Source organism: Haliotis rubra, unplaced genomic scaffold (assembly GCF_003918875.1).
Source record: "Haliotis rubra isolate DU_JTF1 unplaced genomic scaffold, ASM391887v1 Scf122, whole genome shotgun sequence".
In the NCBI taxonomy this organism is placed as follows: domain Eukaryota; kingdom Metazoa; phylum Mollusca; class Gastropoda; order Lepetellida; family Haliotidae; genus Haliotis; species Haliotis rubra.
This window is the reverse complement of record NW_025765137.1, coordinates 147202-174594: the sequence shown is the minus strand read 5'-3', so window position 1 is coordinate 174594 and position 27393 is coordinate 147202. Positions and strand designations below refer to the sequence as shown.

The 27393-nt window shown below is 45.6% G+C and overlaps 1 protein-coding gene across 1 annotated transcript in view; it reads right to left on the bottom strand.

The window, feature by feature from the left end:
* Positions 1-27393, bottom strand: part of LOC124265863 (transmembrane channel-like protein) — a 66699-nt gene that overhangs the window by 5586 nt on the left and 33720 nt on the right. Inside the window, exons 9-18 of the mRNA XM_046700712.1 lie at positions 27238-27371; positions 25720-25867; positions 25016-25074; positions 24350-24500; positions 23288-23397; positions 22551-22653; positions 12059-12208; positions 9622-9890; positions 7742-7897; positions 1273-1351 (exon numbers count right to left, since the gene is read on the bottom strand). Coding sequence (XP_046556668.1) covers positions 1273-1351; positions 7742-7897; positions 9622-9890; positions 12059-12208; positions 22551-22653; positions 23288-23397; positions 24350-24500; positions 25016-25074; positions 25720-25867; positions 27238-27371 — 1359 coding nt within the window. The remainder of the gene's footprint in view (positions 1-1272; positions 1352-7741; positions 7898-9621; positions 9891-12058; positions 12209-22550; positions 22654-23287; positions 23398-24349; positions 24501-25015; positions 25075-25719; positions 25868-27237; positions 27372-27393) is intronic.

Sequence of the window (27393 nt, the reverse complement as noted above, 5' to 3'; positions counted from 1 at the left end):
GGTGTCCGCCGCCGTGATATTGCTGGAATATTGCTAAAAGAGGCGTAAAACCATAGTAACTCTCTCGCGTAAAATCAGGTGACCTATACACTCGTGTAATAATATGTATCTGTAATCACACCAAAGTTCGGTCATTATTTAAGACATGAGTTTCACTGGAATATAATGAGGTTAAAAAATATACAACAAATCCAGTAAAAACATAAATTAGGTCCCGTTCCCCAAATGAGCGTTGCTAATATGGCCTTGTGGAATACGAATTTCGATAAGACGATCTGACCATGTGTTCGGTATGTCAGGAGTTGACTGAATGGTCCCCATTTGAGAATGTTTTCAGCTGGCAAATAAATCACGAAGGTGTAATCAATATTATATTTTCTAGCATATATAATTAGCTTGCTCGCGTTAACAAGAGTGTTTTATACTAACTCGAGGTGTAGTGGATTCAAGAAGGTCTAAGTCTCATTAACATGGAGTGGGTTGAGTCAGAATGATTCTATATCACTCATATCCCAGCAGTATTACAGAGGAAGCACCAAAATGGGCATCACACTTTACACGGATGCTGGGATTCGAACCCGGGTCTCTGACGTGACGAGCGAACGCCTAACCACTATGCTACCCCACCACTCTCATTCAGATGAACCCAACTTGTGTCAGAATGGTTTCCAAATGATTTGATCTTAGTCTGATGTTATGAATATGCCTAGGCCGAAAGGATAATCTTGTAATATTTCTTTTGATTTTGCAGAGAAACACAGCTCTTTGGAAGACTCGATCAAATATGCAGTTGCTCGAACTGAATATTGGTGCGAGATTCCCCCCTTAAGTCGAAGACTTATCATTCAAGAAAACACTCCAGGTTTCACGTCTCTAATGTCAAATGGGGGCGGTGGGGTAGCCTAGTGGTTAAAGCGTTCGCTCGTCACGCCGAAGACCCAGGTTCGATTTCCCACATGGCTTCAATGTATGAAACCCATTTGTGGTGTTCCCCGCCGTGATATTGCTGGAATATTGCTAAAAGCGGCGTAAAACCATACTCACTCATTCACTCTAATGTCTAATGTCACCCTACACAAATATACTTTCAAAACATTTGCAATTAGATTTTGATTGCTATCATCAAAATCAGCAAGTAATTGAAGCATGACCCCAAAGCAATTCTGGTCCTTACCTCTCGCTATGACACGAAGAATGGATGTCGATTCAATTCTGAAGTGGCATGTACCAGGGATACTCTACAACATATATAGTCTCCCTACATGTACTTACCAGAGTTAGCTGCTTCCTGATCTGCTTGCCAACCTCTTTATAAGACGATGACCGCGCCATGTAGTAGAAGAGAATGAGTCTGTAGGAAAAAAGTGCGTGTCAAATTTAACCAATATTGTAGTAAAGAATGTATTATAAACAAACCTACCAAAAAGAAATGTTACTTCGGACAGTTACGGGTTTTTTCAGATCGTGTTAATGACCACCCTAATGTTCAATATTAAAGTATTTAATAGTTCATATTATGATCCATATAATACTTAAATACTGAGTGTAGAAGGGTTCGAAGCAAGTGTCCGGATAAACAGGATTCGGATTAACGAGGTTTCAGTGAGGACAACCAATAGGAGAGGTGGTATTAGATCATGAGTTGACAGTATTGGCACTAACATGGGATCCTCAGGGGAAAGGAGAGGCAGGCCCCCCAAACACCTGGCGACACGTCCTCGATGGTGATACAGAGAAAGGTGGAACCAGCTGGAGAGGAAAGCCCAGGACAAGGGGTCTGGAGATCTATAGTGGACGTCCAGTGCCCCACGTGGGGTGGCAGACCTAAGTAAGTAGTGAGTATTTAGCAATATTCAAGCCATATCACGGCGGGGGACACAAGAAATGGGCTTCACACATTGTACCCATGTAGGGAATCGAACCCGGGTCTTCGGCGTGACGAGGCGAACGCTCTAACCACTAGACTACCCCACCAGGTGGGTAAAGGTAAAGTAAGGTGGGTAAGGTGGGTGGGTAAAGTGGGTAGGTAAAGGTAAAGGTAAAGGTAAGGTAGGTAAGGTAGGGTAAGGTAAAGGTAAAGGTAAAGGTAAAGGTTGGTAAAGGTAAAAGTAAAGGTAAGTAAGGTAAAGGTAGGTAAAAGGTAAGGGTAAGTAAGGTAAGTAAGTAAAGTAAAGGTAAAAGTAGGTAAGGTAAAGGTTGGTTAGGTAAAGGTAAAGGTAAGTAAAGGTAAAGGTAGGTAAAAGGTAAAGGTAGGTAAGGTAAAGGTAGGGTAAGGTAAGGTAAAAAGGTGGGTAAAGGTAAAAGGTAGGTAAGGTAAAAGTAAAGGTAAAGAAGGTAAAGTAAGGTAAAAGGTAAAGGTAAAGGTAAAGGTAGGTAAGGTAAGGTAAAAGTAGGTAAAAGGTGGGTAAAGGTAAAGTAAGGTAAAGGTAAGGTAAGGTAAAGGTAGGTAAGGTAAAGGTAGGTAAGTAAGGTAAAGGTAGGTAAGTAAGGTAAAGGCAGGTTAGGTAAAGGTAAGTAAGGTAAAGGTAAGTAACAGTATTAGACAAATAGACTACCGCACATTAGAGAACCGATACAGTAGTGAATAAGTCTGTCTTCCGGGCCGAATATATATATTATCACTGAATACAACGCAAGTCCTGATTGCTTCAGGTTTAGAGTTCCCGAAGATTATCTGGGCTCTATTTTGATTTTACGGGGAGGAACGAGAAGGGGGATCCGTGGATTTTGGGTGGTAGATATGTATTTTGAAATAAAATAAGCGTTAGTCTGATATTGAGGGAACAGTTGGGATTCCGCCTTAAACAGTATAAGGTCATTTGGAACAACCGCATGACATCTCAATGTCGTAGCTTGGTCAACAATAAATTGGTTGGTTGTTGTTTAACGCCGCGCTCATCAATATTCCAGTTATATCACGGCCGTCTGTAAATGTTCTGGACCAGAGAATCCTGTGATGAACAGCATGAGCATCGATCTACATAATTGGTCCAAAAGCCAGACCCCCTAAATGGTGAAAATGTGGTGCAGTTCTGGCGACTGAAAGGGATGTGATTTTTCACAATCAGGAATGATTTAGCTTTGATTTAAAGCCGGTTGTCATTAGCTACCGTGCGTGACTACCATACAGGGGCCCTTTTAAGGTGAACCATGTCATCTACGTAAAAGTACCCCGGCTTATGTTTTGCAGCGAGACGGGACGCCTGCCTTTAAGTATTATTGTCAAAAAAAAAAGGTATTATCGCATTGGTGTTAAATTTTAGATAATGAAAACCAAAATAAACTTACACGTAAAGTGTACACTAAATTATTAACAGTTGACAATTGTACTGAAAACCAGCCAGCTTGGCTACATTGTGATAGAATTTTTTTTAGACTAATGTGGTTTATCATATATCTAGTCTAATCAGAATTATATTCTAACAGATCAGTGTATAACACAATGGCAAGGTCAAACATCTGTATCGTTTAAAGGTAAAACATGTGATTTTGGGTGCTGAAGACTACATTTTATTACCAGTTTAACCAACCTCTTTTGAAGTTTAGATACTAAGCTTCCTGTTGAAGTAGGACGCTGACATCATATGCCATTTAATGACAGAAAGTGTTTGATGTGTAACTCCGGTGAAGTGGGTGATGAGTACCACTATATTTTTTATTATAATTCTTTGTTAGCAGATAGAAACAAGTTATTACCAAAGTATTGTTGTACAAGACCTAATTACTTTAAATTGCATAGTCTTTTTATGGAAAGAAATTACACAGTTGTTGTTAAGTTAAGCAAATATATTTCAAGTGTTTATGTAAATCTTTCAAAACTTCAATGATATTGCCTCGTATCAATATTTCATTATTCATGTATCACTGTATAACTGTCCTATGTACCACTGTGAGTGGTTTTGGTGAATAAATGAACTGAACTGAACTGAACTGGAAACATAGATCTGAGCAAGCACAAGCTTTCCTTCATTGAACACACGCTGTGCTGATCACAGCCGGTGACTATGCAATCTCTGCTGGAATCTCTGCTGTTGACGACAGCTGGCATGGTTGGGTTCATCTGGGCGAGGTCTGTCAGTATGTTTATACGAATACAAGGCTATGTAGTACTATATCTAATGTGTCTTGCACATCTGCCAATGAATGTGCCAATTTCTGTGCGTGTATTGAATAGCTGATAGTGATTATATGTAAATTGACAATTCCTTCTGTGAGGTGCGACTTATGCAGAAACCAGTTGATAGTGTGTTGCCATTAATAGCATTGGGATTACCGACAATCCTTATCATGAGACAGACTATCCATTCTCACAGGTTCCCAAATATGTTGGACCCGTAAAAATGTGGGTTAGAATGGCTCTTCAGCAACCAGATACATAAGAGTGATTATGTGTTCTCATTTACTTGTTTGATGCACGCGATCGTATCCCACTTTGCAGACAGACAGACAGACAGACATTTTATTCCAGTACCAAGGCCATTGGCCCAAAATACAGTCATGGATTAACTTTCACAATCCGCGCATTAATACACAGTAGAGTCCATGAATTATTCCCACTCTCCTACCCAGAGTTCCATGCGGCAAGCCAGCATAGCACCTCTGCCACAGGCCAGAAAGATGTGACGATTCGTCACATCTTGCACCGTTCATTCAATATAATGTACATATTTCTTAACACTTTTATTTTTGACGAGTCTACACATCTAATTAAACATCTTTGATAGAATGGTTTAGTTTCACTGACAAAATATCCTAAAACATGTAACATAATTTCGATTTGCTCAGCGATCGTTTGTTTACATAGGTTGTACGGCTCCACGTGCTGTCATCGACGCCGACAGAGAGCAAACGACGCAGCCAGTTTGATATCTAAAATATGTACGGTCATAAATCTTACTGTCGCAGTTGTGGAAGAATATACACGTAACAATGTCAAACATTGTGAAGAGCGCGCCGAAAAGCTTGCGTAAGGCCAGTCTCTTCTTATTTTTAATTTGCGCGTTTGTTTACAAACAAGAGAAACGTCCGGTCACGTGATATGCAAATTAGCCTGTGGCAGTGATGTTATGCTGCGCCGGAGTGTGAATTATTCCATGCAAGAGTTGTCATGTATATGGATTTACATATCACATTTTACGTGAAAGGGCAATTCTAAGTTTATTGATTATTGATTGTTAGCAACAATATTTCACGTCTCATTAATTACTGTTATTCATATTATTACATATATGACCATAATCGATCATCCCCTGGTCTGCGTCGGTAATAACGCTCATCAGTCCCGTGTCCGGGCAACATCGTCGTCGTAGATTTATAATTTGAAATTATATCTATTAAAACTGGATGAATAATGATATGGTAACCCCTCTTTAAGCAAACAACTACTTTAATCTAACCTTATGCAATTGATACATGAATAACCATAAACATATACTTGACAAAATAAGTTAGGGATATTGGTATTTTTATGATTGATATGTTATCAGTGTGTCAATGAATAAATAGATCATTATTCATAATTTCAAAATTTATGTATATTCCTAACTATTTTTGTCCAGTATAGTTTTCATGGCACCAATCAACCATTTTGCAAATCATGGAACGAGTCATTGACAAATAAACAGCACCTGTCAATAGCAGGTATGGGATCCACAAGGCAGGTATGGGATTCAGTATGCAATGACATACTGAAACCTAGGATCCATGCTAACAATAAGCTTAGATATTTAAACCATTTTTGACCCCACATAGTTTTCTGTTGAATTCATGATTTGATCCTTAGCAAAGTGTGAATAGTATATGTGTGTCTGCATTTGCACCGTGATTTCCTATCATTTAAGCCCATGCGAAATTAAGTCCAAGGGCCTAAAATTGGGATTTTCCCCCGTTTTAAGTCCATGGCCCTAAATTAAGATTTGAAAGGTCTTGTTCGTGTTTGAAGTTGAAAGATTTCATAGAAGTTTCTTGAAACTTAAAAAAACAAACAAACGTTGTATTAATTTATTCGAACTTTTTGATTAAATATTGTAATGTAAGTACGTAATTTATTTGTAATAAATTATATGGTAGCTTCCCTGATAGTCAGTATTATTGAGAGGAATGCATTATATTTTTTTAGAGAAGTGTGGTGTAATATGGTTTTATAATATGAATACCAAAGGCGTTATTTTTCATTATGAACCGGGGCTTGAATTCCCGGTACTGTCAGTCAGCTTGGCATTCCGGCTGATGGTGTACGATGGACCACGAGCAGGATGTACTCCTCAGCTCTACTCACGTCATGTCCGAGCGGGGAAGTCCGCTCATCATTATCTTTGTGTTGCCGGAGAGCGGAAGGTGGCGGGTTCGATCCCCGACCGCGTCATACCAAAAGACGTTAAAATTTGGTACTTGTTGGTCCCTGCCTGGCGCTCGGCATTAATGTACAACAAGGACTCGACCGGTCGGCTCGGAGTCAGTATAATGTGTCTGAGTGGGGTATTCATGCTTCACAGTGGCATGGTATCTCAATGGGCTAGCACTATAAAACCAGCTTCGGTCTGGGCTAGTACAAGCAGCCGCACATTCAACCTCACCTTTGTGTTGCCTGTTCGGCTATTCTGCTGGTGTGTATTTGTTTTATGCTGAGTATTAAACGTTCGTGTCAGTGATTTCGATGTTGACTTTGTTTCTCACAAGAGCTGGTTGTCTTATAATGTATGAGCCCTCCACGTGCAAGAAATACTAGAATGAATAAAAAGACTACATCGGGATACTTTCTGGTGATACAAAAATCGTTGACAGGGGGTGAGACAAAGACCATGGAGACAACCAAAGTCGGGGACATGTGAATCAGACCAGACAATCGCGGGATTCACACCATGAACATCGAACACGTGACACTAGTTATGTTTTTCCAAGAATCAATAGCTACAACTGATTGGAAAGATTTGACCCTACATACCAGCAACTGTGTTAGCGAGATTGTTACCATTTAAGGAACTATAGGAGCGACTGTGGTTATACGCCGCTTTTACGCAATATTTTGCAGTATTACGGCAGGGGATGACGGAAAGGGGCATTAAACATTGTACCCATGTGGGAAATTGAACCCGGGTCATCGGAGTGACGAGCGAACGCTTTACCCCTTGGCCGCCACACCGTCACTATAGCTTTATAGAACCATGTCCTTCCATTTGACCATAAAAGCCAATACTTCAAGCATATCATTCGATTGGTGGAAAAAGCGATGAATTTGAAATTATACATTCGCCAAAATTTCCGTAAAGTTAACGTTTATCGCTTACCTTATAGTTTTGTTATTATTTTGTTTTTTGTTGCTTAGCGACACACACAATAGTATTCCAGCATTAATGGTGGGCTGTAGGAAAAGAAGTCTGGATCAGATGATCCAGTGATTGGCATCATAAGGATCGATCTTCGCTAATAGAGTGAGTTTAGTTTTACGCCGCCTTAAGCAATATTCCAGCAATATCACGGCGGGGGACACCAGAAATGGGCTTCACACACTGTACCCATGGGGGGATTCGAACCCGGGTCTTCACCGTGACCAGCGAACGTGTTAACCTCTAGGCTACCCCACCACCCTCGCAACTGGAATACGGTTACATATCCCAACCAAGTCAGTGGACCATACCACCCGATCACTGCTTAAGTCAAGCATTGGTTGCTGAAGACAAGTTCTAATCCGAATCTTTACGGTTTGGTTGTTATCATAAACAATATTATGTGTATAACTCACAGCAGGAGTATAATGACGGCGATAATGACAGAGGGTGTTGCAATGTAATCCAGAGCGTCTTGTAGCCAATCAGGGAGGTTTCCCACACGTGAGGCGATGACGTCATAAACATGTCGCTCCAGCTGAAACGGACCACAGTCATCGGATGGCTGAAGTCTGAAAAGTGAGTAAGTGAGTGAGTGAGGTAGTTGGGTATAACGCCGCTTTGAACAGTTTTCAAATAATATCACGGCGTGTGTGCTTTGTGTGGGAGGGAAGCCCGAAATTTGAGGAGTAAGTGAGTTTAGTTTTACGCCGCTTTTAGCAATATCACGGTGGGGGACACCAGAAATGGGCTTCTCAGACTGTACCCATGGAACCGAACCCGGGTATTCGGCGTGACGAGCGAACGCTTTAACCATTATGCTACCCCAACGCCCACCTCTTTGAGGAAAACCCAAGAGGTCGAGAAACATACTTATGGCGTTCATATACACAAATCCCACTACACCATATACGTTTTCCCGTATAAAATAAATCAAACGTTGTGTTCTTGTGTATGATTAAGTTGATGCACACGTACAACTTATTAAACATGCTACGCCGAATTGATATTACTTTCGGATCCGCGTTATCAGTAGTCAATGCTCATACGTTTGTCTTTCAGTGAGCTGCAGGAACGCATTAATTTCGGATTTCCAGTGGAATCAGAAATTTACGAAATATTGAGCAAGCTTTGTCAGCGCTGATAGCTTGGATCCGAAGTTTAAAAAACTGACATCCTTAAGAAAGTTGGATCCGATCGATGTCGGATCCCGCACCGTCTCGCCGAAGGATCCGATCTTTAGGACAGTTTTGCTGCCAATTTCAACATTCAAGATTGACAACGCGAATTTCTTAAGAAAAAACCCAATACGGTCTGAAGAAACTAATGTTAGTTTTGTTTTTTTATGAAGAAAAAGCTATGACGTCATCTGTTTTGAAAATATTATTCACACCTACGTTTCTCTGGTGATAGTTTTTACACTTTAGATACTGTTGTTTGCGTCACAAACATGTACACACCTATCAGTTACCTTACACAATCAGTTACCTTAACATTATTACTGCATAAAGAATATCTGATTCAACTGATAACTTGTGCTTGCATCTGTATCAGTGTCCTCCACCGTTTCTGAAAAGAATTCGAGTTGATCCATTTCTGAACAGCGGGAAAAAGCCTCAATGGAGTTTTGAGCAGATATATTGTTGTGTTTTCGTCTTCATTTGAAACAGATTTTGATCGTTAAATTTTCATATACGACATGTGGAATTGTGAACATCCAGCGTAAACCTTCCCAGTCATCTCATGTGAAATTCACTGTTCAGATCCCTTCGGTGCGCCAGTAACTAGTAATACTCATGAGTTCGAATCTCCGTTCGCCCTAATGTAGGTTTGAATGTGTTCCGAGTCGGTGTGTTTTTTGGGCTGATAATCCTAGAGCACACAAGTATATTACATGGTCCCTAAAAGTACTCAATGACAGTGAATTTATATATCCAAGGACACTCAAATCAAATAAATGGTAGGTCCATAAATGTTGGTCGGTTTGTTGTTTAACGCCGCACTGAGCAATATTCCAGCTATATGACGGCGGTATGTAAATAATAGAGTCTTGACCAGAGAATCCAGTGATCAACAGCATGAGCATCGATCTATGCATATTGGTCTACGATGACGTGTAAAAAAACCCAACAAGTCAGCGAGCCTGACCACCCGATCCCGTAAGTCGCCTCTTACGACAAGCATGGATTACTGAAGATCAGTTCTATACCAGATCTTCACGGGTACCATAAGTGTAGTCTATGACGACGTACCCATGGACACACAAGAACACTAAATGTTAAGTTTCTAAACGTACTCAATGACGGCGTATCCCAGGGGGAAGAGAGCGAAAAAGAGGTTGAGAAGTAGAATAAACATGTAGAAGTTCCCGGATCTCGAGGCTCGGAACACCTTTCTTGGCGCCACGTAGCACGTGCGGGCAATGACATATTGGAAGTAGAAGAGGATAACAAGTTTGACCACGCCCGCCAGTGCCAGGAATGGACTGAAGTAGAGACCCAGCCAGACCAGAGCTTGACCATAGGTCAGATCCAACACACCAGAAGCTACGTCCATCTCGCGATACTGTACAACACAGAGGCAACACAGTTAAGTGAGACAGTGTCAACTGTTAACTACAGGTGTGGGTGAGACGGTGACGTCGTGTTGAGCAGACATGAGGATGAAAGGGCGCCCTCGTGATGTGAAGACATGAGGATGAAAGGGTGTCCTCGTGATGTGTAGACATGAGGTTGAAAGGGTGCCCTCGTGATGTGTAGACATGAGGTTGAAAGGGTGTCCACGTGATGTGTAGACATGAGGTTGAAAGTGTGTCCACGTGATGTTGAAAGGGTGTCCACGTGATGTGTAGAGATGAGACTGAAAGGGTGCCCTCGTGATGTGTAGACATGAGGTTGAAAGTGTGTCCACGTGATGTGTAGACATGAGGTTGAAAGTGTGTCCACGTGATGTGTAGAGATGAGACTGAAAGGGTGCCCTCGTGATGTGTAGACACGAGGTTGAAAGCGTGTCCTCGTGATGTGTAGACATGAGGTTGAAAGGTGCCCTCGTGATGTGTAGACACGAGGTTGAAAGGGTGCCCTCGTCATGTGTACACATGAGGTTGAAAGGGTGTCCACGTGATGTGTAGACACGAGGTTGAAAGCGTGTCCTCGTGATGTGCAGATATGAGGTTGAAAGGATGCCCTCGTGATGTCCAGACATGAGGCTGAAAGGGTTCCCTCGTGCTGTGCAGAAATGTGGGTGAGACGATGTCCTAGCAAAGTCCACATATGTGGGTGAGACGATGTCTTAGCATAGTCCACATATGTGGGTGAGACGATGTTCTAGCATAGTACACATATGTGGGTGAGCCGATGTCCTAGCATAGTAGACATATGTGGGTGAGACGATGTTCTAGCATAGTACACATAGGTGGGTGAGACGATATCCCAGCATAGTAGACATATGTGGGTGAGATGATGTCTTAGCATAGTCCACATATGTGGGTGAGACGATGTCCTAGCATAGTACACATAGGTGGGTGAGACGATATCCCAGCATAGTAGACATATGTGGGTGAGATAATGTCTTAGCATAGTACACATATGTGGGTGAGACGATGTCCTAGCAAAATACACAAATGTGGGTGAGATAATGTCCTAGCAAAATACACAAATGTGGGTGAGACGATGTCCTAGCATAGTCCATATGTGGGTGAGACGATGTTCTAGCATAGTACACATAGGTGGGAGAGACGATGTCCTAGTAAAAGTACACAAAAATGTGAGAGACGATGTCCTAGCATAGTCCATATGTGGGTGAGACGATGTTCTAGCATAGTACACATAGGTGGGAGAGACGATGTCCTAGCAAAGTACACAAATGTGGGTGAGGGGATGTCCTATCAAAATACACAAATGTGAGAGAGACGATGTCCTAGCAAAGTACACAAATGTGGGTGAGAGGATGTCCTAGCAAAATACACAAATGTGGGTGAGACGATGTCCTAGCATAGTCCACATGTGGGTGAGACGAAGTCCTAGCATAGTACAAAAATGAGGGTGAGAGGATGTCCTAGCAAAATACACAAATGTGGGTGAGACGATGTCCTAGCAAAGTACACATGTGTGGGTGAGACGACGTCCTCGCATAGTACACATATGTGGGTGAGACGATGTCCCAGCACAGTACATATACTAGTATGTGTGTGAGACGATGTTGTAGCATAGGACACAAATGTGGGTGAGATGTTGTCCAAGCATTGTACACATATGTGGGTGAGATGATGTCCTTGGATCTTACACATGTGGGTGAGACGATATCCTAGCCTAGTACCCATATGTGGGTAAGACGATGCCCCAGCTGAGTAAAGATAAGTGGGTGAGGTCATGTCCTAGTGATGTACACACACTGCAGCTTGGTGTTATAACTGTCACAATGCTGTACACGCATTTGGGCGAGAGTGAGTGAGTGGGGTTTTACCCCGCTTTTAGCAATATTCCAGCAATATCACGGCGGGGGACACCAGAAATGGGCTTCACACACTGTACCCATGTGGGAATCGAACCTAGGTCTTCGGCGTGACGAGCCAACACGTAAAACCACTAGGCTACCCCACCGCCCCGCTATAGTGTTGTACGAGCACGTGGTGGAAAATGTCCCCAACCTGTTAGAGTGTTGTACCTGCTTTAGTGCTATATTCACGAAAACTGGAAAACTGGTGTCATTCACTCGCACATTCATTGAAATACCTTCAAGCGGCCACCAGACTTGACAATAACAGCTCGAAGAACGTCAAATATGAGTCCCACAACGAGGACGATGCCCAGATCGAGGATAAGCACTTTAAACACTTGCTCGCCAACCTCGTTTTCCCAGCAACAGAACTCCGAGGCGTTTCTCTGTGGAAACAAACACAGTAACAAATGAAAACAATGACCTGTGTATGTTAAAACACTTACAACATAATACTCTCTAAAGTTTTTAAGACGAATTTTGAATGTGCCCACATTAAAGAACCTTTTCGAGATGTAAATCTGAAATAATCTATGTTTAATCGGTGTTTAAGGACCACGGGTGACCCAGTGCTTTAAGAGTGAGTGACTTTAGTTTTACGCCGCTATTAACAATAGTCCAGCAACATCACGGTTCATTGTACCCATGTGGGGAATCAAACCCAGGTTTTCGGCGTGAAGAGCGAACGCTTTAACCACCTGGCTACCCCACCGCCTCAAGTCGTCTAAGAAACAGTTGCGTCCATGTCTTGACTGACGTGGTTACGATTCCCAGATCCGTTACGACCCAAGACTTCGCATCTGGCTTTTCTTCTATATTCAGTGGCATGACATGACTGAACTGGAATACTGTTGAAGCACCGGTACCCACTATATTGCACTGGGGTGAGTAGTATATACAATGATAGTCCGAGATCAATTCCAAGAAAGGTCGCTGTAAAGCTTTATTTCATAAATAAAGCTTTTGTCAGGCCCTTAGATCTCACCGCCATTGTATATACTACTTTTGAATCCCCAGTTAACTTCCTGGTCACTGTGACCGCGAACTTACACTTTCCTGATCATGTGATAGCTCTATGTCGTGTTGACAGGATACCATTAAGATTACTCGACAAGGTAAGTGTTAAATATTTTGCTTGGGTGGCAACATTGTGCCGTATGGTAGGACTAATAATTCCTCTCTGACGAAACCTCTCCCTGGCCCATCTTTCAAGTAGTACAAGTTCGGCTCGTCAGCTTTGATGTCCACTTTATCTATGTTGTAAGTTTTGACTGACCATGTTGGATCGGTGGCTCGTTTCCGAGTGTCCCCTTCGTGTTCCCCCGGCTGGTAGAGGTACCTCACGAGGGCCCTATCGGGTATCTGTTTCTCCTTCCCAGGCGATGGTGCAGCCGACTCAGCCACCACTGATTTCAGTTTGATAGCATCGGCTGGTTTCTTGCCGGTGAGACGGGTGGTTTCGTGGTTGATAGCCGACACCACCTGAGGTAGCCGCGCTACCCATTCCGTCGATCGTTTTCCCGGGTTGGTCATCTCTCTCTCGTGCTGGTGCCTGAATAAGCCCTCGACCAAAGTCCGATTGAATCTCTCGACTATGGCTTGGCTGCGATGGGCTCCGACCGCGCCACGCCTGACCTTGGTATCGTGTTTGGCTAGCAGTTGTGACACGGCACCAATGAACTCCCGCCCACGGTCGACTTGCAGCTCTGTGGGCCATGTCAGCGGACTGCGTTTGTATATGCGTTCGAATCCGCGGGCTACTTGGGTGTGCATCCTTCAGTGGTCAAGGGTTTCGGCTTCCTTGCTTAGCTGGCAACGTCAACGATGGTTAGGCATACTTGTGCCTCTTGTCGTGGGGTAGGAACAGGAGGTCGGCCTGGTGGACGCTATTGGTGTGTTAATGCCGAACTTCCTTCTAGGCACGTAGCGTGGTGCCGGTAAATAGATCTGCCACAGGGCTTGTTTTTCAAGCCACGCTTTGGCCCTCGTCCGGGGAATTTTCAGCGCCATTTTGGCCAGCTTATGTACGGGCGCTAGCTCCTTTCCAGTACCCACGCAGGCTGTAGTAAATAGCCTCAAACTTTCTCTGGTTCCGTGACATCGTATATATACACCTATGTTCTTGGTTCAATTTTCTCATGCCCGTACTCGTACGTGTTGATCCCGTCGATGGCTATCCAACACTTTGTGTCCATCGGCGATAGGGACATCTTGTTTATCGTCAGTCCGTATATCCTGTGCCCGTCGCTTCTAAGCGTGTTCATTTGATGCCTGAAGGTGCGGGTCTTGAACAGGGCTTCCTTGAATCTGGCGTGTTTGATGTGTTGTTTCACCACGTACTTCTTGACACCCTTCGCCTTTCGGATCTCACCGTTGTCGGCCTTCAGGATGGAGTACATCTTGGGTCTCAAGCCTATGTACTTGGCTATGGGCGTGCCGGCACACTCGTCCTTCATCTTGCCGAGCACTTTTTTATTTACCGTGCTGTGCATGGCATGGTCCTTGGGGTAGTCGCTGGTGTCATACAAATCGAGGCGTTTCTTCATGTCCTCGTACACGTCCTCGGTTCGAATCTCCATCAGCAGGGAATCAGTGTCAGTGTACAGCACTTCACACCTGTCGCCGTAATGCTTCTTGAGCTCGTTAAAAGTTGTACATCAGGTGTTTGGATAAATCGAGGATGCTCATACCCACGTTAACAGGCCGGTTGAATTTGATGTAGCTTTTCTTCATGTGCAGGGCCACCAGGTCGTCGGTGAATATCTTGCTCCGGTTGAATGCTGAGCTGGCTATCAGTTTCCTGAGCTTGTCTTCCTCTTTCGACCGGACTTGCTTCACGGTCACGCGTTTCCTCAGGTTCTCCATAGTCTTACCAAACACCGAGTTGTTCATGAGCTTGTAGAGGTTTTTCTAAAAGTCACTGGTGGCCAGCTTTCGCAGGTCCGTGTTCATTATGATGTAGGGCTCCATCCAGGGGCTCTGGTCGAACGGGAGCACCCTGTGTATTTTGGCCAGCCTCATACCCAACGACAGGTACAGCTGCAGGTTGCAATAGTGCACGATGTACCTGGTCTTGTTCATTAAGTTGGGCACGAGTTTTTCAACGTCTGCCACCTGCCCACCCAGCAAGTTATGTTGGTACTCGGACATCCAGTCTGGGTTAACCCTCAAACATTCGGGGGCCAGGGGTAGCTGTTGTGCGATAATGTGCAATGCCTAAGGGTATTCCAAGTCCACTTCGAGGATATAGTCTTTGTTCGAATCCGGCGCGATGCTCATAACATCGATCTCGGGTGATGCCCATTCGAATCCCCCTGTGGGTAGATACTGGCTCATGGCCCAACCGTACAGGTTGTTGGCGTCAAGGTAGAGTGGTTGGCTTGCTCCAGTCGTAGCCCTTCACGTTCTCATTGTTGGCTTTCGCATAGCATTTGGCAGCCATGGAGATTCCACCTCGCAAGCCTTTCTCAATGAACAAGTGCATGTCGTAATCGGTGAGCAATTCCAGCTTAACTCCGGTTTTCTTCAGCAAGGCATCCCAAGATAGACCTGGGCTGGTGTAGTACCATGCAGGGTCGAGTTGATACTGCTTAAAACACGTCCTCCTAAACGTCTCGAACACGTCGGCTAGCAGGAGTACGTCTGTTCTCAAGTACAGGTCGTGGTAGTCACCCAGATTCTTACAGCCCAGTTTATTCCAGACGTTAATCGCGTGCGAGTAATCGTCTTGGGTGATTGTCGAGTCGATTACGGTGGCGCACGGCCTAAGCTTCCCCCGAAGGTAGTCCAAGATCTGCAAAACATCAGGGCCGAACTCAGCGGTGAAGGTGATATGCCCCAACGTGTTAAAGAAACATCAGACAGTATCGAAAAAATATTGGCGACGTACCATGACAAACGCTTACTGGGTTTCGAATTTCCTGTTCGAGAACTGCGAGGCCTAGACGAAGCCTTGAAACGTGTACGCGGAGAACTTGTGAACAACATGGGGAAACTGAACGAAATTGATGAGCACATCAATCGCGAGAAAATAAAACTCACCGAAACGGAAGACCAGTCTCTGAAAACCATCATCGATAAACGATTGCGCAACTTGCAAGATGAGAGACGGACGCGGTTGGAATCCGCTTCCTCGAACCGGGAACAGCTTCGATCCCAGATCAGCCGCCAAGCGGAAACCATCATCGAGTCCTGAATGAAACAACTTCTAACAGGATCCGAATCCCTCGAGGGAGGCCCTGGCTCTGACTGCATTCGCTGGTAAAGCCGCCAAAGCCCTGCCCGGCATCCTGGCTAACATCGTCACCGTGGCTGCTCAGAGACTGGCTAAAAAACTGAAAACTGTCTGGCTGCTTCGCTGGTAAAACGCCGGCCCTGCCAAATCCTGGTAGCATCGCTCCAGTTCAGCACGCTTGCTAAAACTGTCGCGGGTTCGGCCAAAACCTGTGGGCAGCCGGTCGTCGCGCATGGTCTGGTGCACGAAGGCTAAGGAATTTTAACCAAATGAGACCCCGATCATCGACTTCCATCACCGACCCACCACCAGCTTCGTTTTACGGTCGATGTGCTGCTGATTGACGCCTGCACGTGTGGGGTTGGGGCTGTGGGGTGTTGGTTGAACCCTAGGCTCTGGGGTGGTAACGTAATACCCATCGCACCAGTATGTGTGAGTGGTGGCATGGGGGGTGTGTTGACATCGGGTTGATGCCCAACTTTTTGGCCTGCCGTGGTTCTGACGATTTTGTTGTTGTAGCCCACCACTTTGTTGATTCTCAGTCGCATGTCGCCGGAGGCATGTACAGTCCCACGCCGAACACGTAGTAGTCGACTTTCGACCGACCGGGCTTATTCCAACACGTCTTTGGTAGCGTTGGATGGCACCCAGTAGATCGACCGGGGCGGCGATGGCATCCTCGACGTTGGACACAAACTGTTTCTGCGCATCTAAAGCAGTACCCGCACCGATGATACCGAACGCTGCTTTGATTCTGACAGCTTAACTCCGGTTTTCTTTCAGCAAGGCATCCCAAGATAGACCTGGGCTGGTGTAGTACCATGCAGGGTCGAGTTGATACTGCTTAAAACACGTCCTCCTAAACGTCTCGAACACGTCGGCTAGCAGGAGTACGTCTGTTCTCAAGTACAGGTCGTGGTAGTCAGCCAGATTCTTACAGCCCAGTTTATTCCAGACGTTAATCGCGTGCGAGTAATCGTCTTGGGTGATTGTCGAGTCGATTACGGTGGCGCACGGCCTAAGCTTCCCCCGAAGGTAGTCCAAGATCTGCAAAACATCAGGGTCGAACTCAGCGGTGAAGGTGATATGCCCAAACGTGTTAAAGAAACATCAGACAGTATCGAAAAAATATTGGCCACGTACCATGACAAACGCTTACCGGGTTTCGAATTTCCTGTTCGAGAACTGCGAGGCCTAGACGAAGCCTTGAAACGTGTACGCGGAGAACTCGTGAACAACATGGGGAAACTGAACGAAATCGATGAGCACATCGCACATGGTCACTGAAATGGAAGACCAGTCTCTGAAAACCATCATCGAAAAACGATTGCGCAACTTGCAAGATGAGAGATGGACGCGGTTGGAATCTGCTTCCTCGAACCGTGAACAGCTTCTATCCCAGATCAGCCGCATGCGGGAAACCATCATCGAGTCCTGAATGAAGACACCACGTTGGCCAACAGGATCCGAATCCTCTTCCGAGAGCAAGGGATTACTATCGCCAGCATTCTGACTGCATTGGGCTTCATTATATCAACCCTGGTCATGTCGCTGAGTGGGGGTGGTGGCACACCAACACCCACACCACCAAGTGGCGGTGATGTTAGAGACTGGATAAAAAAACTTCTGAAATCCCTCCGGGAGGCCCTGGCTAAACTCGCTGGTAAAGCCGCCGAAGCCCTGCCCGGCATCCTGGCTAGCATCGTCTCGTGGCTGCTCAGCACGCTGGCTAAAACTGTCACGTGGCTCGGCCAAAACCTGTGGGCAGCCGTCGTCGCCGTGGCGGGTCTGGTGCACGTAGCGGCTAAGGAATTTTTAACCAAATGAGACCGACCGCGACCACCGACCCCGCGACCACTGACCCCGACCACCAGCGCTGTTTTACGGTCGATGTGCTGCTGATTGGACGCCTGCACGTGTGGGGGTTGGGGCTGTGGGGGTGTTGGTTGAACCCTAGGCTCTGGGGGTGGTACGAATACCCATCGCACCAGTATGTGTGAGTGGTGGCACGTGGGGTGTGTTGACATCGGGGTTGATGCCCAACTTTTGGCCTGCCGTGGTTACGACGATTTTGTTGTTGTAGCCCACCACTTTGTTGATTCTCAGTCGCAAGTCGCTCGGAGGCATGTACAGTCCCACGTCGAACACGTAGTCGACTTTCGACCAGGCGTATTCCAACACGTCTTGGTAGCGTTGGATGGCACCCAGTAGATTGACCGGGGCGGCGATGGCATCCTCGACGTTGGACACAAACTGTTTCTGCACATCTAAAGCAGTACCCGTACCGATGATACCGGAACGCGTTTGATTCTGAGCGCCCAGCACGGCCCACACGTACGTTTGAATCGAGTCGTTCAAGCGTTCGATGCCTCTCGACGTGTCCATCATGAACTTTTTCCAGTCATCCGCAGGACGCTGCTCGAACCTCCAGACTCGGTAATCCTTCTGTCATCGAAAGCCATGTAACGGTCATCACACTCGTTTGTTGTGATGTGATGATACGACTTGTACCCCCATTCTTTCATCTTTTCGCTGGCTTCCACGAGTGGCATATTGTGAACGATGGGGATGCCCAAACCATGGTTCGGGCCCGGCAAACGCCAATCCGTCTTTGGGTCTAGTTCGAATTCGTTGCAAACGCGTTCGTAGGCCCGTCTATCGTATGGGTTGTTTACTGCGTCCCATGCTTTGTCCTGTGGGAGCGGAGCGCTGATCTCTTTGAGGATACGCCTGACCTGGTAGTACACGTGAAATGTGAACACAGACCTACCCAACTGGCCCCGCCGAGAGTCACCAGACGGCGAAGTTGAGTTGATTCTGCCAGAACTGCATAGGGGTGTTGAACCAGGCGTGGACTACCTTAGCGTTAGTCACCGAAAACCTATACCTGTCAAACACATCTATAAACTGGGCTCCGAAATACAACCCAGCAGCGTCGACCATGATCTTCATGTGCGGGAAATCTATGTCCAGTTTAAGGTAAAACACTCCCGGTTTGTACATTTTTAAAGTATTATATAATGGGTATATATACTCTAACGTGTACGTAACACTTCCAGGAATAACGAGCGGTGAGTCCGTTCAGCTGATGCACGCGATCGATAACACGTTGGGCCAACTCAAAGTCGCACTCTGCAATATCACCTACCTACCTCGATGGACTAACATCAACGCCAGCAACAACAAGCTGTTCGTCAGTGGCGCCTGCAACCAGATAACTGACGGCTACTACAGCGTGTGCTCGCTAAGCGACGAGGTCTTCAAACCCTTGGGAGCCGAACTCAAGATAAACGACAAGATAAACAACCAACAACGGAATAAACCCCTTGAGGCTCGGCCGACCATTGGCGAGGACACTCGGGATGCCGCCGGACGAGATAAAACCCACAACTACCGTCACAGGCACGAAGTTACCCAACCTAGTACCGTACCAAGAGCTGTGCATTCATCTCGGTCAGTTGAGCACAATGGACAACATTCAAGGTGGCCACCCTTCCACGATACTGAGAGCTGTACCGGTGAAAACGGAGAAGTACAACGACGGCAGAACCGAGTCGTTTTCATCGCGACAGTACAAGAGGTTAACTCGGGGCACCATCCCGGAGTTGATAATATCAGTTTTAGATATAAAGCATAATCCTGTGAATATAGGATACCTCAGCATAACGCTGCACATAAAATGACTAGCGCACAAGGCCCTGGAATGAGGTTGAAAAAAATGCATCAATGTGGGGATCTCCGACCTCGGGGACACACACGGATTCGACGACCCCTGAGTAGATGGTAAATTGAACGCCTTGCAGCTTAAAAACAACATTTACAAACGCGTTGAAGTCCCCTCCATCGGTCGAACCCTAGGTGATATAGTAGATACCTCAGGAGCGGCCCTCAACACTCGGTTCGACTTAGTCCGCTTCGGTGATGATAGATGGTCGGTATACCCATCGTTCGGAGGCAAACTGTTCGACTTAGAAGATGATAAGAGCACGACTGTTGCCCGAAACAAGCCATATACGCTCCTCTTCACCAACGACGACAAATGGGTGTTGTTACCCGCTCAAGTCGACTGGTTTCTCAACATTAGTCTCGGCTCCCCCTACGTGTTCACGGAGAACAAAGACAACTACCTAAACAAAGTCGTGAACAACGGAACCCTGCTCATGGCTTACATCCCAGCACAGAGATGTAGTGTTATCATCAGCCCACTCTCCAGTATGGCGGCCCACATGCTGTTGAGCAAGCCCCGGATGCAAAACGTGGCATTGCAGGTGGTGTCTGAATTCGAAGGCGTGGTCAACATCCTGGAGAGTCTACCGGCGAACTCCACGCTGGTCATCCAAGTCTACCTAGGTGAACCACAGCGCGAAGTCGAAGTCGTGAAGGGGATCAAACTCCGGTGGGGGAAACAACACCAGTATCAGGTTTGCACTGTTTATGTGCGGGTGGGTGTCGACTCCCACACCAATCTGCAGGGGGTCACCGTGACCGTGGAAGACACAATATCACTCACCAAGATCTTCCTACCCGACAACATACACTTCATAGGGGTGAGGTGCACCCCTGAGAAATTATCAGAAAAACAGTTGGAAACTATCTTATGATAGTAATATAACGATGACTAGTCATCGACCCAACGCCACGCATAACGACCTAGGAGACACGGAGGGGTTTGATCTGCCCGGCGAGGAAGACACACTTGAAAGACAACGTGTATAGGCGGGCGGCAATGGCCGATCATCGGCCCAACATCACACTCGGGGACCTAGGAGGCATAGAGGGATTCGATCAGCCTGGTGTGAACGGCACCTCGTACGTCCTGTCCTTAAGAGGCGATGTCGTACGTGCGGCAGCCTCTGACAGACGACTTTAGAGAGCCCAAATGGTTGATCAACATGACCCTCACCGCACCTTATATCTCGTTAAACAAAGATAGTCATGTCTCCGAAATTAGGAACAACGGTATCTTGCTCAGGGCTTTCATTCCGGGGCTTGATGTAAGTGTTCTGATAACACAGGATCAAACGAGCAACATGTTAGTTTCAGGCTTTGGACGAGTTAAGGTTTGACGGCCCCGATTCCCAATTGGGGGTTATGACTGTGAGACCAGGCTCCACACTCGCCATAGAAGTCTATCTCTGGCACGTTTCTGATAGTGCAGAACTACAACTTTTACCCGGGTTGACAATACACTGGGACACCATACACATTAACCAACGTTGCCGTATCGTCATACAACCGGACCTCTTAACGGGTTCTATAGTCCCCTCAGTAAGCCTCTATGGTGTTCGTGTGGGCGCAGAGTTACCTATTAGCCTCTCACCTATTTCCCTGCACGAGAGGCTGAGCCTTATAAGCCTCAAATACACTGTGCAAGAATTAAATAGCACACAATTAGAAGATATTTCATAGAATATATTATATGTACAGGATGGGCCTGTACCCAGTCGTAGAGGACGTAGCAAAGACACTGGAAACCGTAGACGGATTCCGCTTGAGACAGTTATGTGATGTAAAACGCCAACTAGAACAAGACCGCGACACGCGGAAAGCACTATGTAAGAAGTACCATAGAGCTTTCAATATCGTGGATGGGGCTGATACTGTCCTTACAACAACCAGCATGGGACTAGGGGCGGCAGGTGATGGGTTGTTGGCCACCATCGTGGCCGCACCTATAGTGCTAGGCATTGAAATAACAGCTGGGGTGGTAGGGTTGGCAGGGTTGGTGTTTAAGGTTACATCCCGCAGATTGCATCGTAAGGCATTGAAACACGACGAGATCAGGGTTCTGGCCGAAGCAAAGCTGAACACGGTAAGTGAGCGTATTTCCACGGCACTCACTGACAGTAAGATCTCAGAGGAGGAGTTTCGTTCAATCCTCTCTGAACTCGACAAGTACCGTAAGATGGAACAAGAAATCCGGTCCAAGCCTCGTAAGTCTGCTATCAGCGAAGACGAGAAAAAAAAGTACATAGAACAAGGGGTACGAAAAGCCCAGCAAGCCTTCATTACGAACACCAAAGAGATCATAGGCGATTCACATTAAACTGTTTCATCGAGGTCAACACGACATAGAGCTATCACATGATCAGAAAAGTGCTGGTTCGCGGTCATAGTGACCGGGAAGTTAACTGGGGATTCAAAAGTAGTATATACAATGGTGGCGAGATCTAAGGCCTGACAAAAGCTTTATTTATGAAATAAAGCTTTACAGCGACCTTTCTTAAAAGTGATCTCGGACTATCATTGTTTATACTACTGGGGTGAATTTGCATTCAAACATGCCTGAGTCCGCCTGAACCCAGTCAATCAAAACTCCTTGCACTATCTTCAGGCGGCGCAAGCAGATCGCTATTTTGTTCTGGGACACCTGGTGGCGCTGTGGAGGAGCCTGAAGGGGTCCCTTGCAGAGTTATGGGAGGGCTCTATAAAGCGAGGTGCGACTATGTAATCCAGTGGGCCACCCGTGTGTCTCACCATGACATACAGACTACCTGCTCTTTGGTCGAGTTTGCAGTGCTGACAATACATTCGGTTGTGACGTCATACAATGAGACGACAAAGACGATGAGGCTAGCGATGTAGAACAACGTCGTCCTGTTGATGATAAAAGATTATGAAGTGTGAGTACTGTACGGGCATCGATAATTTTACATACAACCAAGTCCCCAAGTTTGACCGCTTGATCCCGTTTGTCTTAAGACAAGCATCGATTGTTGTTTGTTGTTTAACGCCGCACTCAGCAATATTCCAACTTTTTGGCAGCGGTTTGTAAATAATCGAGTCTGTAGCAGACAATCCAGTGTCCAGCATGAGCATCAATCTACGCAATTGGCATACGATGACATGTGTCAACCAAGTCAGCGAACCTGACCACCCGATCCCCCTAGTCGCCTCTTAAGTCAAGCAGAGGTTACTGAAGACCAATTCTAACCTGGATCTTCACCGCTTTGACACATATTTCAGCTATGTTACGGAATGGCAACTGGAGGATCCGAACACCAAAGTGATGCACAATCGTAATCGTTTAAACTTTGGTGAAACATAAAATATCAACCCCGGAGAATACCTCGCTCAGCGAGCCTTAACCAACCGATCTCGATCCGATCTTGAGGTACAGAACACCTATTCCAACTCGTATCTTCACAGGTAACAAGCATTGGTTGCAGAATACCACTTCTAACCTGGATCTTCAAATCATCAAACAAAATATTTTGGATGTGACAAGTACCTGCCAAGTGTCAGTTTCAACTCTGTCCTCGGGTGCCACTGTTCCAACCTGATCAACTGGCTGAATACAAAGGGAACAATCAACTTCAGACCTGTCACCACCAGGGGGAGCTGCAATACACAAATATAATTATAAGAAATATTAGGGCATATTATCAAAATCTAAATTTCAGTTTTGAATTTTCTTAATACTATTAGGTTTTGTTGGTTTGTCTGTTGTTTTACACCCCACTCAGCTATATTGCAGCTTTATGTTGGCGGTCTGTAAATAAACGAGTGTGCACCGCACTATCCAGTGATCAACAGCATGAGCATCGATCTACGCAACTGGGATACGAGCCTGGTCACCCGATCCTGTTAGTCGCCTCTTACGATAAGTAGGGGTTGCTGAAGGCCAATTCTAACCCGGATCTTCACGGATCTCTGTATAGTACTGAATTAAAGCTATGTGAATATATATGATTAGAAAGTCATTATAGTATTTCGACAATAATCTAAATAATTATTTACTGCAGTTTTTAGACAGGTTTAGTTACTGATTCCTCATACACTGATCTAAATTTGAAAAAAGATGACGTGGTTTCACTGGAAGGCAAATCAGTAAAATTATATTTGAAAATTGTCGATCGACCTGAACGCGAATTCCGCTTAACCCTCTGGGTATAGACCCGCGAAGATCCGGGTTAGAATTTGTTGTAACGGGATTAAAGGGATGAGGTGATGAGGTTCGCTGACTCGGTTGACACATGTTACCGTATCCCATGCTGTTGATCACTGGATTGTCTGGTCCAGACTCGATTATTTACAGAGCGCCGCCATATACATGTAGATGGAATATTGCTGAGTGCGGAGTTAAACAACAACCAACCAACCAACTCTGGTTATATGTTCTTGAAATATACCCCTGGCTTCGGAGGATGTAGGTCACTGGATAACTCCGATGTGTCCCTTTAGGAAACGAGCATGTGGCGTACCCTGTCCGCATGATGTCCATGCTCACTCTGTCAGCCTGTGGTTTTGTGCCCAAGAAGAGTTGCCTTGAGTGACTAAGGATTCCACTCACCTCGTATCTATCCAGGAAATCGCTGAAGAAATCTGGTAACGGTACCGGCGTCCCTTTGATGTTGGCCACAAGGAAGATGAGGTAGCCACTGCCTCCCAACACCGCCAACACTAACAGGTTCACCAGCACCCTCAGTATCAGCAGCATGCACCTTCGCAAGCAGAGACGAAAAGGCTGTACACGTTGTGATTTCATTCTCTACATTGACATGTTTCTTTGTCAGTGGTCTTTTACATCAAGTGAGGTGGTGGGTAGCCTAGTGGTTGAAGCGTTCGGTCGTCACGCCGAAGACCCGGGTTCGATTCCCCACATGGGTACAATGTGTGAAGTCCATTTCTGGTGTCCATCGACGTGATATTGCTGGAATATTGCTAAAAGCGGCGTAAAACTCAAGAACCAGAACTCACTCACTCATTCGCTCACTTACATCAAGCATGGTTTGTTCAGGACCTATTCTAGCATGATCTTCACGGGGGTGTAAAGAATGTACAGAGACTGGGTACCACAGTTTTCATGGTATTTCAGTATAATCTGTGGAAAGCCCACAAGTGTCGCAGGGGACATATGTGTATCAGCATCATCAACGTAACATCAATCATCAACAGCAGCATGACCAACAACATCAGCAGCACTACCAAGCAGCAGCAGCAGCACAATCAGCATTACCTTGAGCATAGCCCACGCTGTTTTCTTTTTTTCCTTCCTCGGTCTTCCCGCACAAGTTCCTGAAATCAGTGGATTATGTTGATGCAATACCCTAATTCATTGCTACGAGTGCAAGGAAAGACAAGGAATTTCTACTGTTTAGTCTCTATGAAGGAGTGAAAATTATATTTATTTGTCACTGCTCTGACCATCCTTTGTACTTTCTTTGCGCAAAAGCAAACGTAAGTCTGGCCGCGAATCTATCCTTTAATTATTACGAATCTATAACTTCATTTAGTCACGATATGGCGGAAATACCTACTGGCCTCGTGTTTTAAACCTGATTTCTAGACTATATGCTCTTTTTTGTATGAAGAATATTTGATTGGCCACCTGAATCATAATTCAATCACATACAAAAAAACACAAAACTATGCCTGTCTGTCGTATTTATACAAATGTCTAAGGCGTTCCACGCCCTCATTTGTGAAGAAGGTTAGAAAATATGAGGTGTTGCATTTTTGAATTTGACACACATAGCAAAAAGAAGTGAATTGTTATATACAATTAATGATTAATCAATCCATACAATTTATACAACAAACACAATATGGCTGAAATACTGCCGGCGTGACTTAAATTAAACTCATACAACAAAATAGAAATAGTATTATCCTGTTTTCAATGAGGCCTTTTTGTCCTCGTTTAGAGTTACTTTCCCTTACCAGCATTTCCGTTTTAATGGCTTCCTTCCGGTCACTGGCTCCCTGCTTCTCATACACAGAGTAGTCCCAGGACGTAAAGAGGCGCCATGTGTACGTCATCTCCTCGTCAGAGCTGCTGTGTTTGGTCTTCCGGAACCGAAACAGCATGCTGGAGATGGAACCTGGTCTTACCATACAATAACTCAATACAAGACTTACACAGTACCAGGAAGTCGGTACTGTGCGGGCAGACAATAAAAGGTGAGGTGAAATGGGGTTTAACGCCGCTCTCGAGATTATTTCGCTCATATGATGAAGTGCATGCGTGTGTATGTGTGGCTGCCCAGACTTCAGATGGTTTTATGGTGCTTGCTATACTGACTCCAAGCCGACCAGTCCTTGTTGCACCCATTAATGCCGAGCGCCAGGCAGGGACCAACAAGTACCATATTTTAACGTCTTTTGGTATGACGCGGTCGGGGATCGAACCCGCCACCTTCCGCTCTCCGGCAACACAAAGACAATGATGAGCGGACTTCCCCGCTCGGACATGACGTGAGCAGAGCTGAGGAGCACATCCTGCTCGCGGTCCATCGTACCGCGGCCGGGAATCAAAGCGGCGACCTTCAGCTCTCCGGGCTTATACTGGCCACATAAAGAAACTGTGCACACAGAAAATATAAAGATAGGCAGACAGCGTCTTTATACATAAATAAAGGTGTGAACATAGCAAGTATTGGAGACAATCAAACGCTCATGCAGGTGCCAGGCGACGTGACGTCATTGATGGTGGCCTATGGACTTGCAATGTGTTACTGCACGTGCAGCCTGTGCAGCTGCACACAACATGTGAAACTCAGAAATTGCTGTCACTGTCGAAAGCTTGATCTTTGGTCATTCAAACGTTCACAAATTCACATGAGAAGTCACATGCACATCATGCCAAGATTAACATCTGCTCAACGTCATGAAGCCATTGGAATGGTTCGAGCAGGCATGAGCCAACAACAGGTGGCAGCACATTTCCAATGTCATCGTAACACGATATCTGCATTGGTCAGGCGTTATGGAAACAGTAATGATTTGCCGACCACCCACGTTCTGGGCGTCCCCGAGTAACGACGCCAAGACAGGACAGATGGATTCGGGTGACTCATCTCAGACACAGGTTCCAGACGGCAGTGACCACGTCCCAAACCATTCCCCAGGCCTTCAATGCTCATTTGGTAGCCTCTATGCGTCGTCGATGCACTGCTGTGCTTCACGCGCATGATGGTCATACCCGTTATTGACTTTGTGACTTCGACGTGTGACCCCCGACACAATTTTGAACTTCTGACGTCATCGTTACGGATATTGTTCATGTTCTTTTGACATGTTGTTGTGGCCCGATACTTCAGCTTATAAAGTGTCTACATCATTTCGTCTTTTCTGTGTTGTATTCCAATTCTGAAGGAATTTTCTGTGTGCACAGTTTCTTTATGTGGCTAGTATAACCATATTTTCATCACTTTGACAAAATGAACAAAATAGTTTTACCTAAGAATTATGACAATAAAAGACAGTAGGTTGACCGAAGCCCAGGTGAGGAAGTACGCCATTGGTCGTTCGTAGTACCCCCATGGTGTGTTGCTGTAAGCCCCGTAGAACATCACGCTTGTGGAAAGCTCACCCTGTACAAATACGTGACTTTCA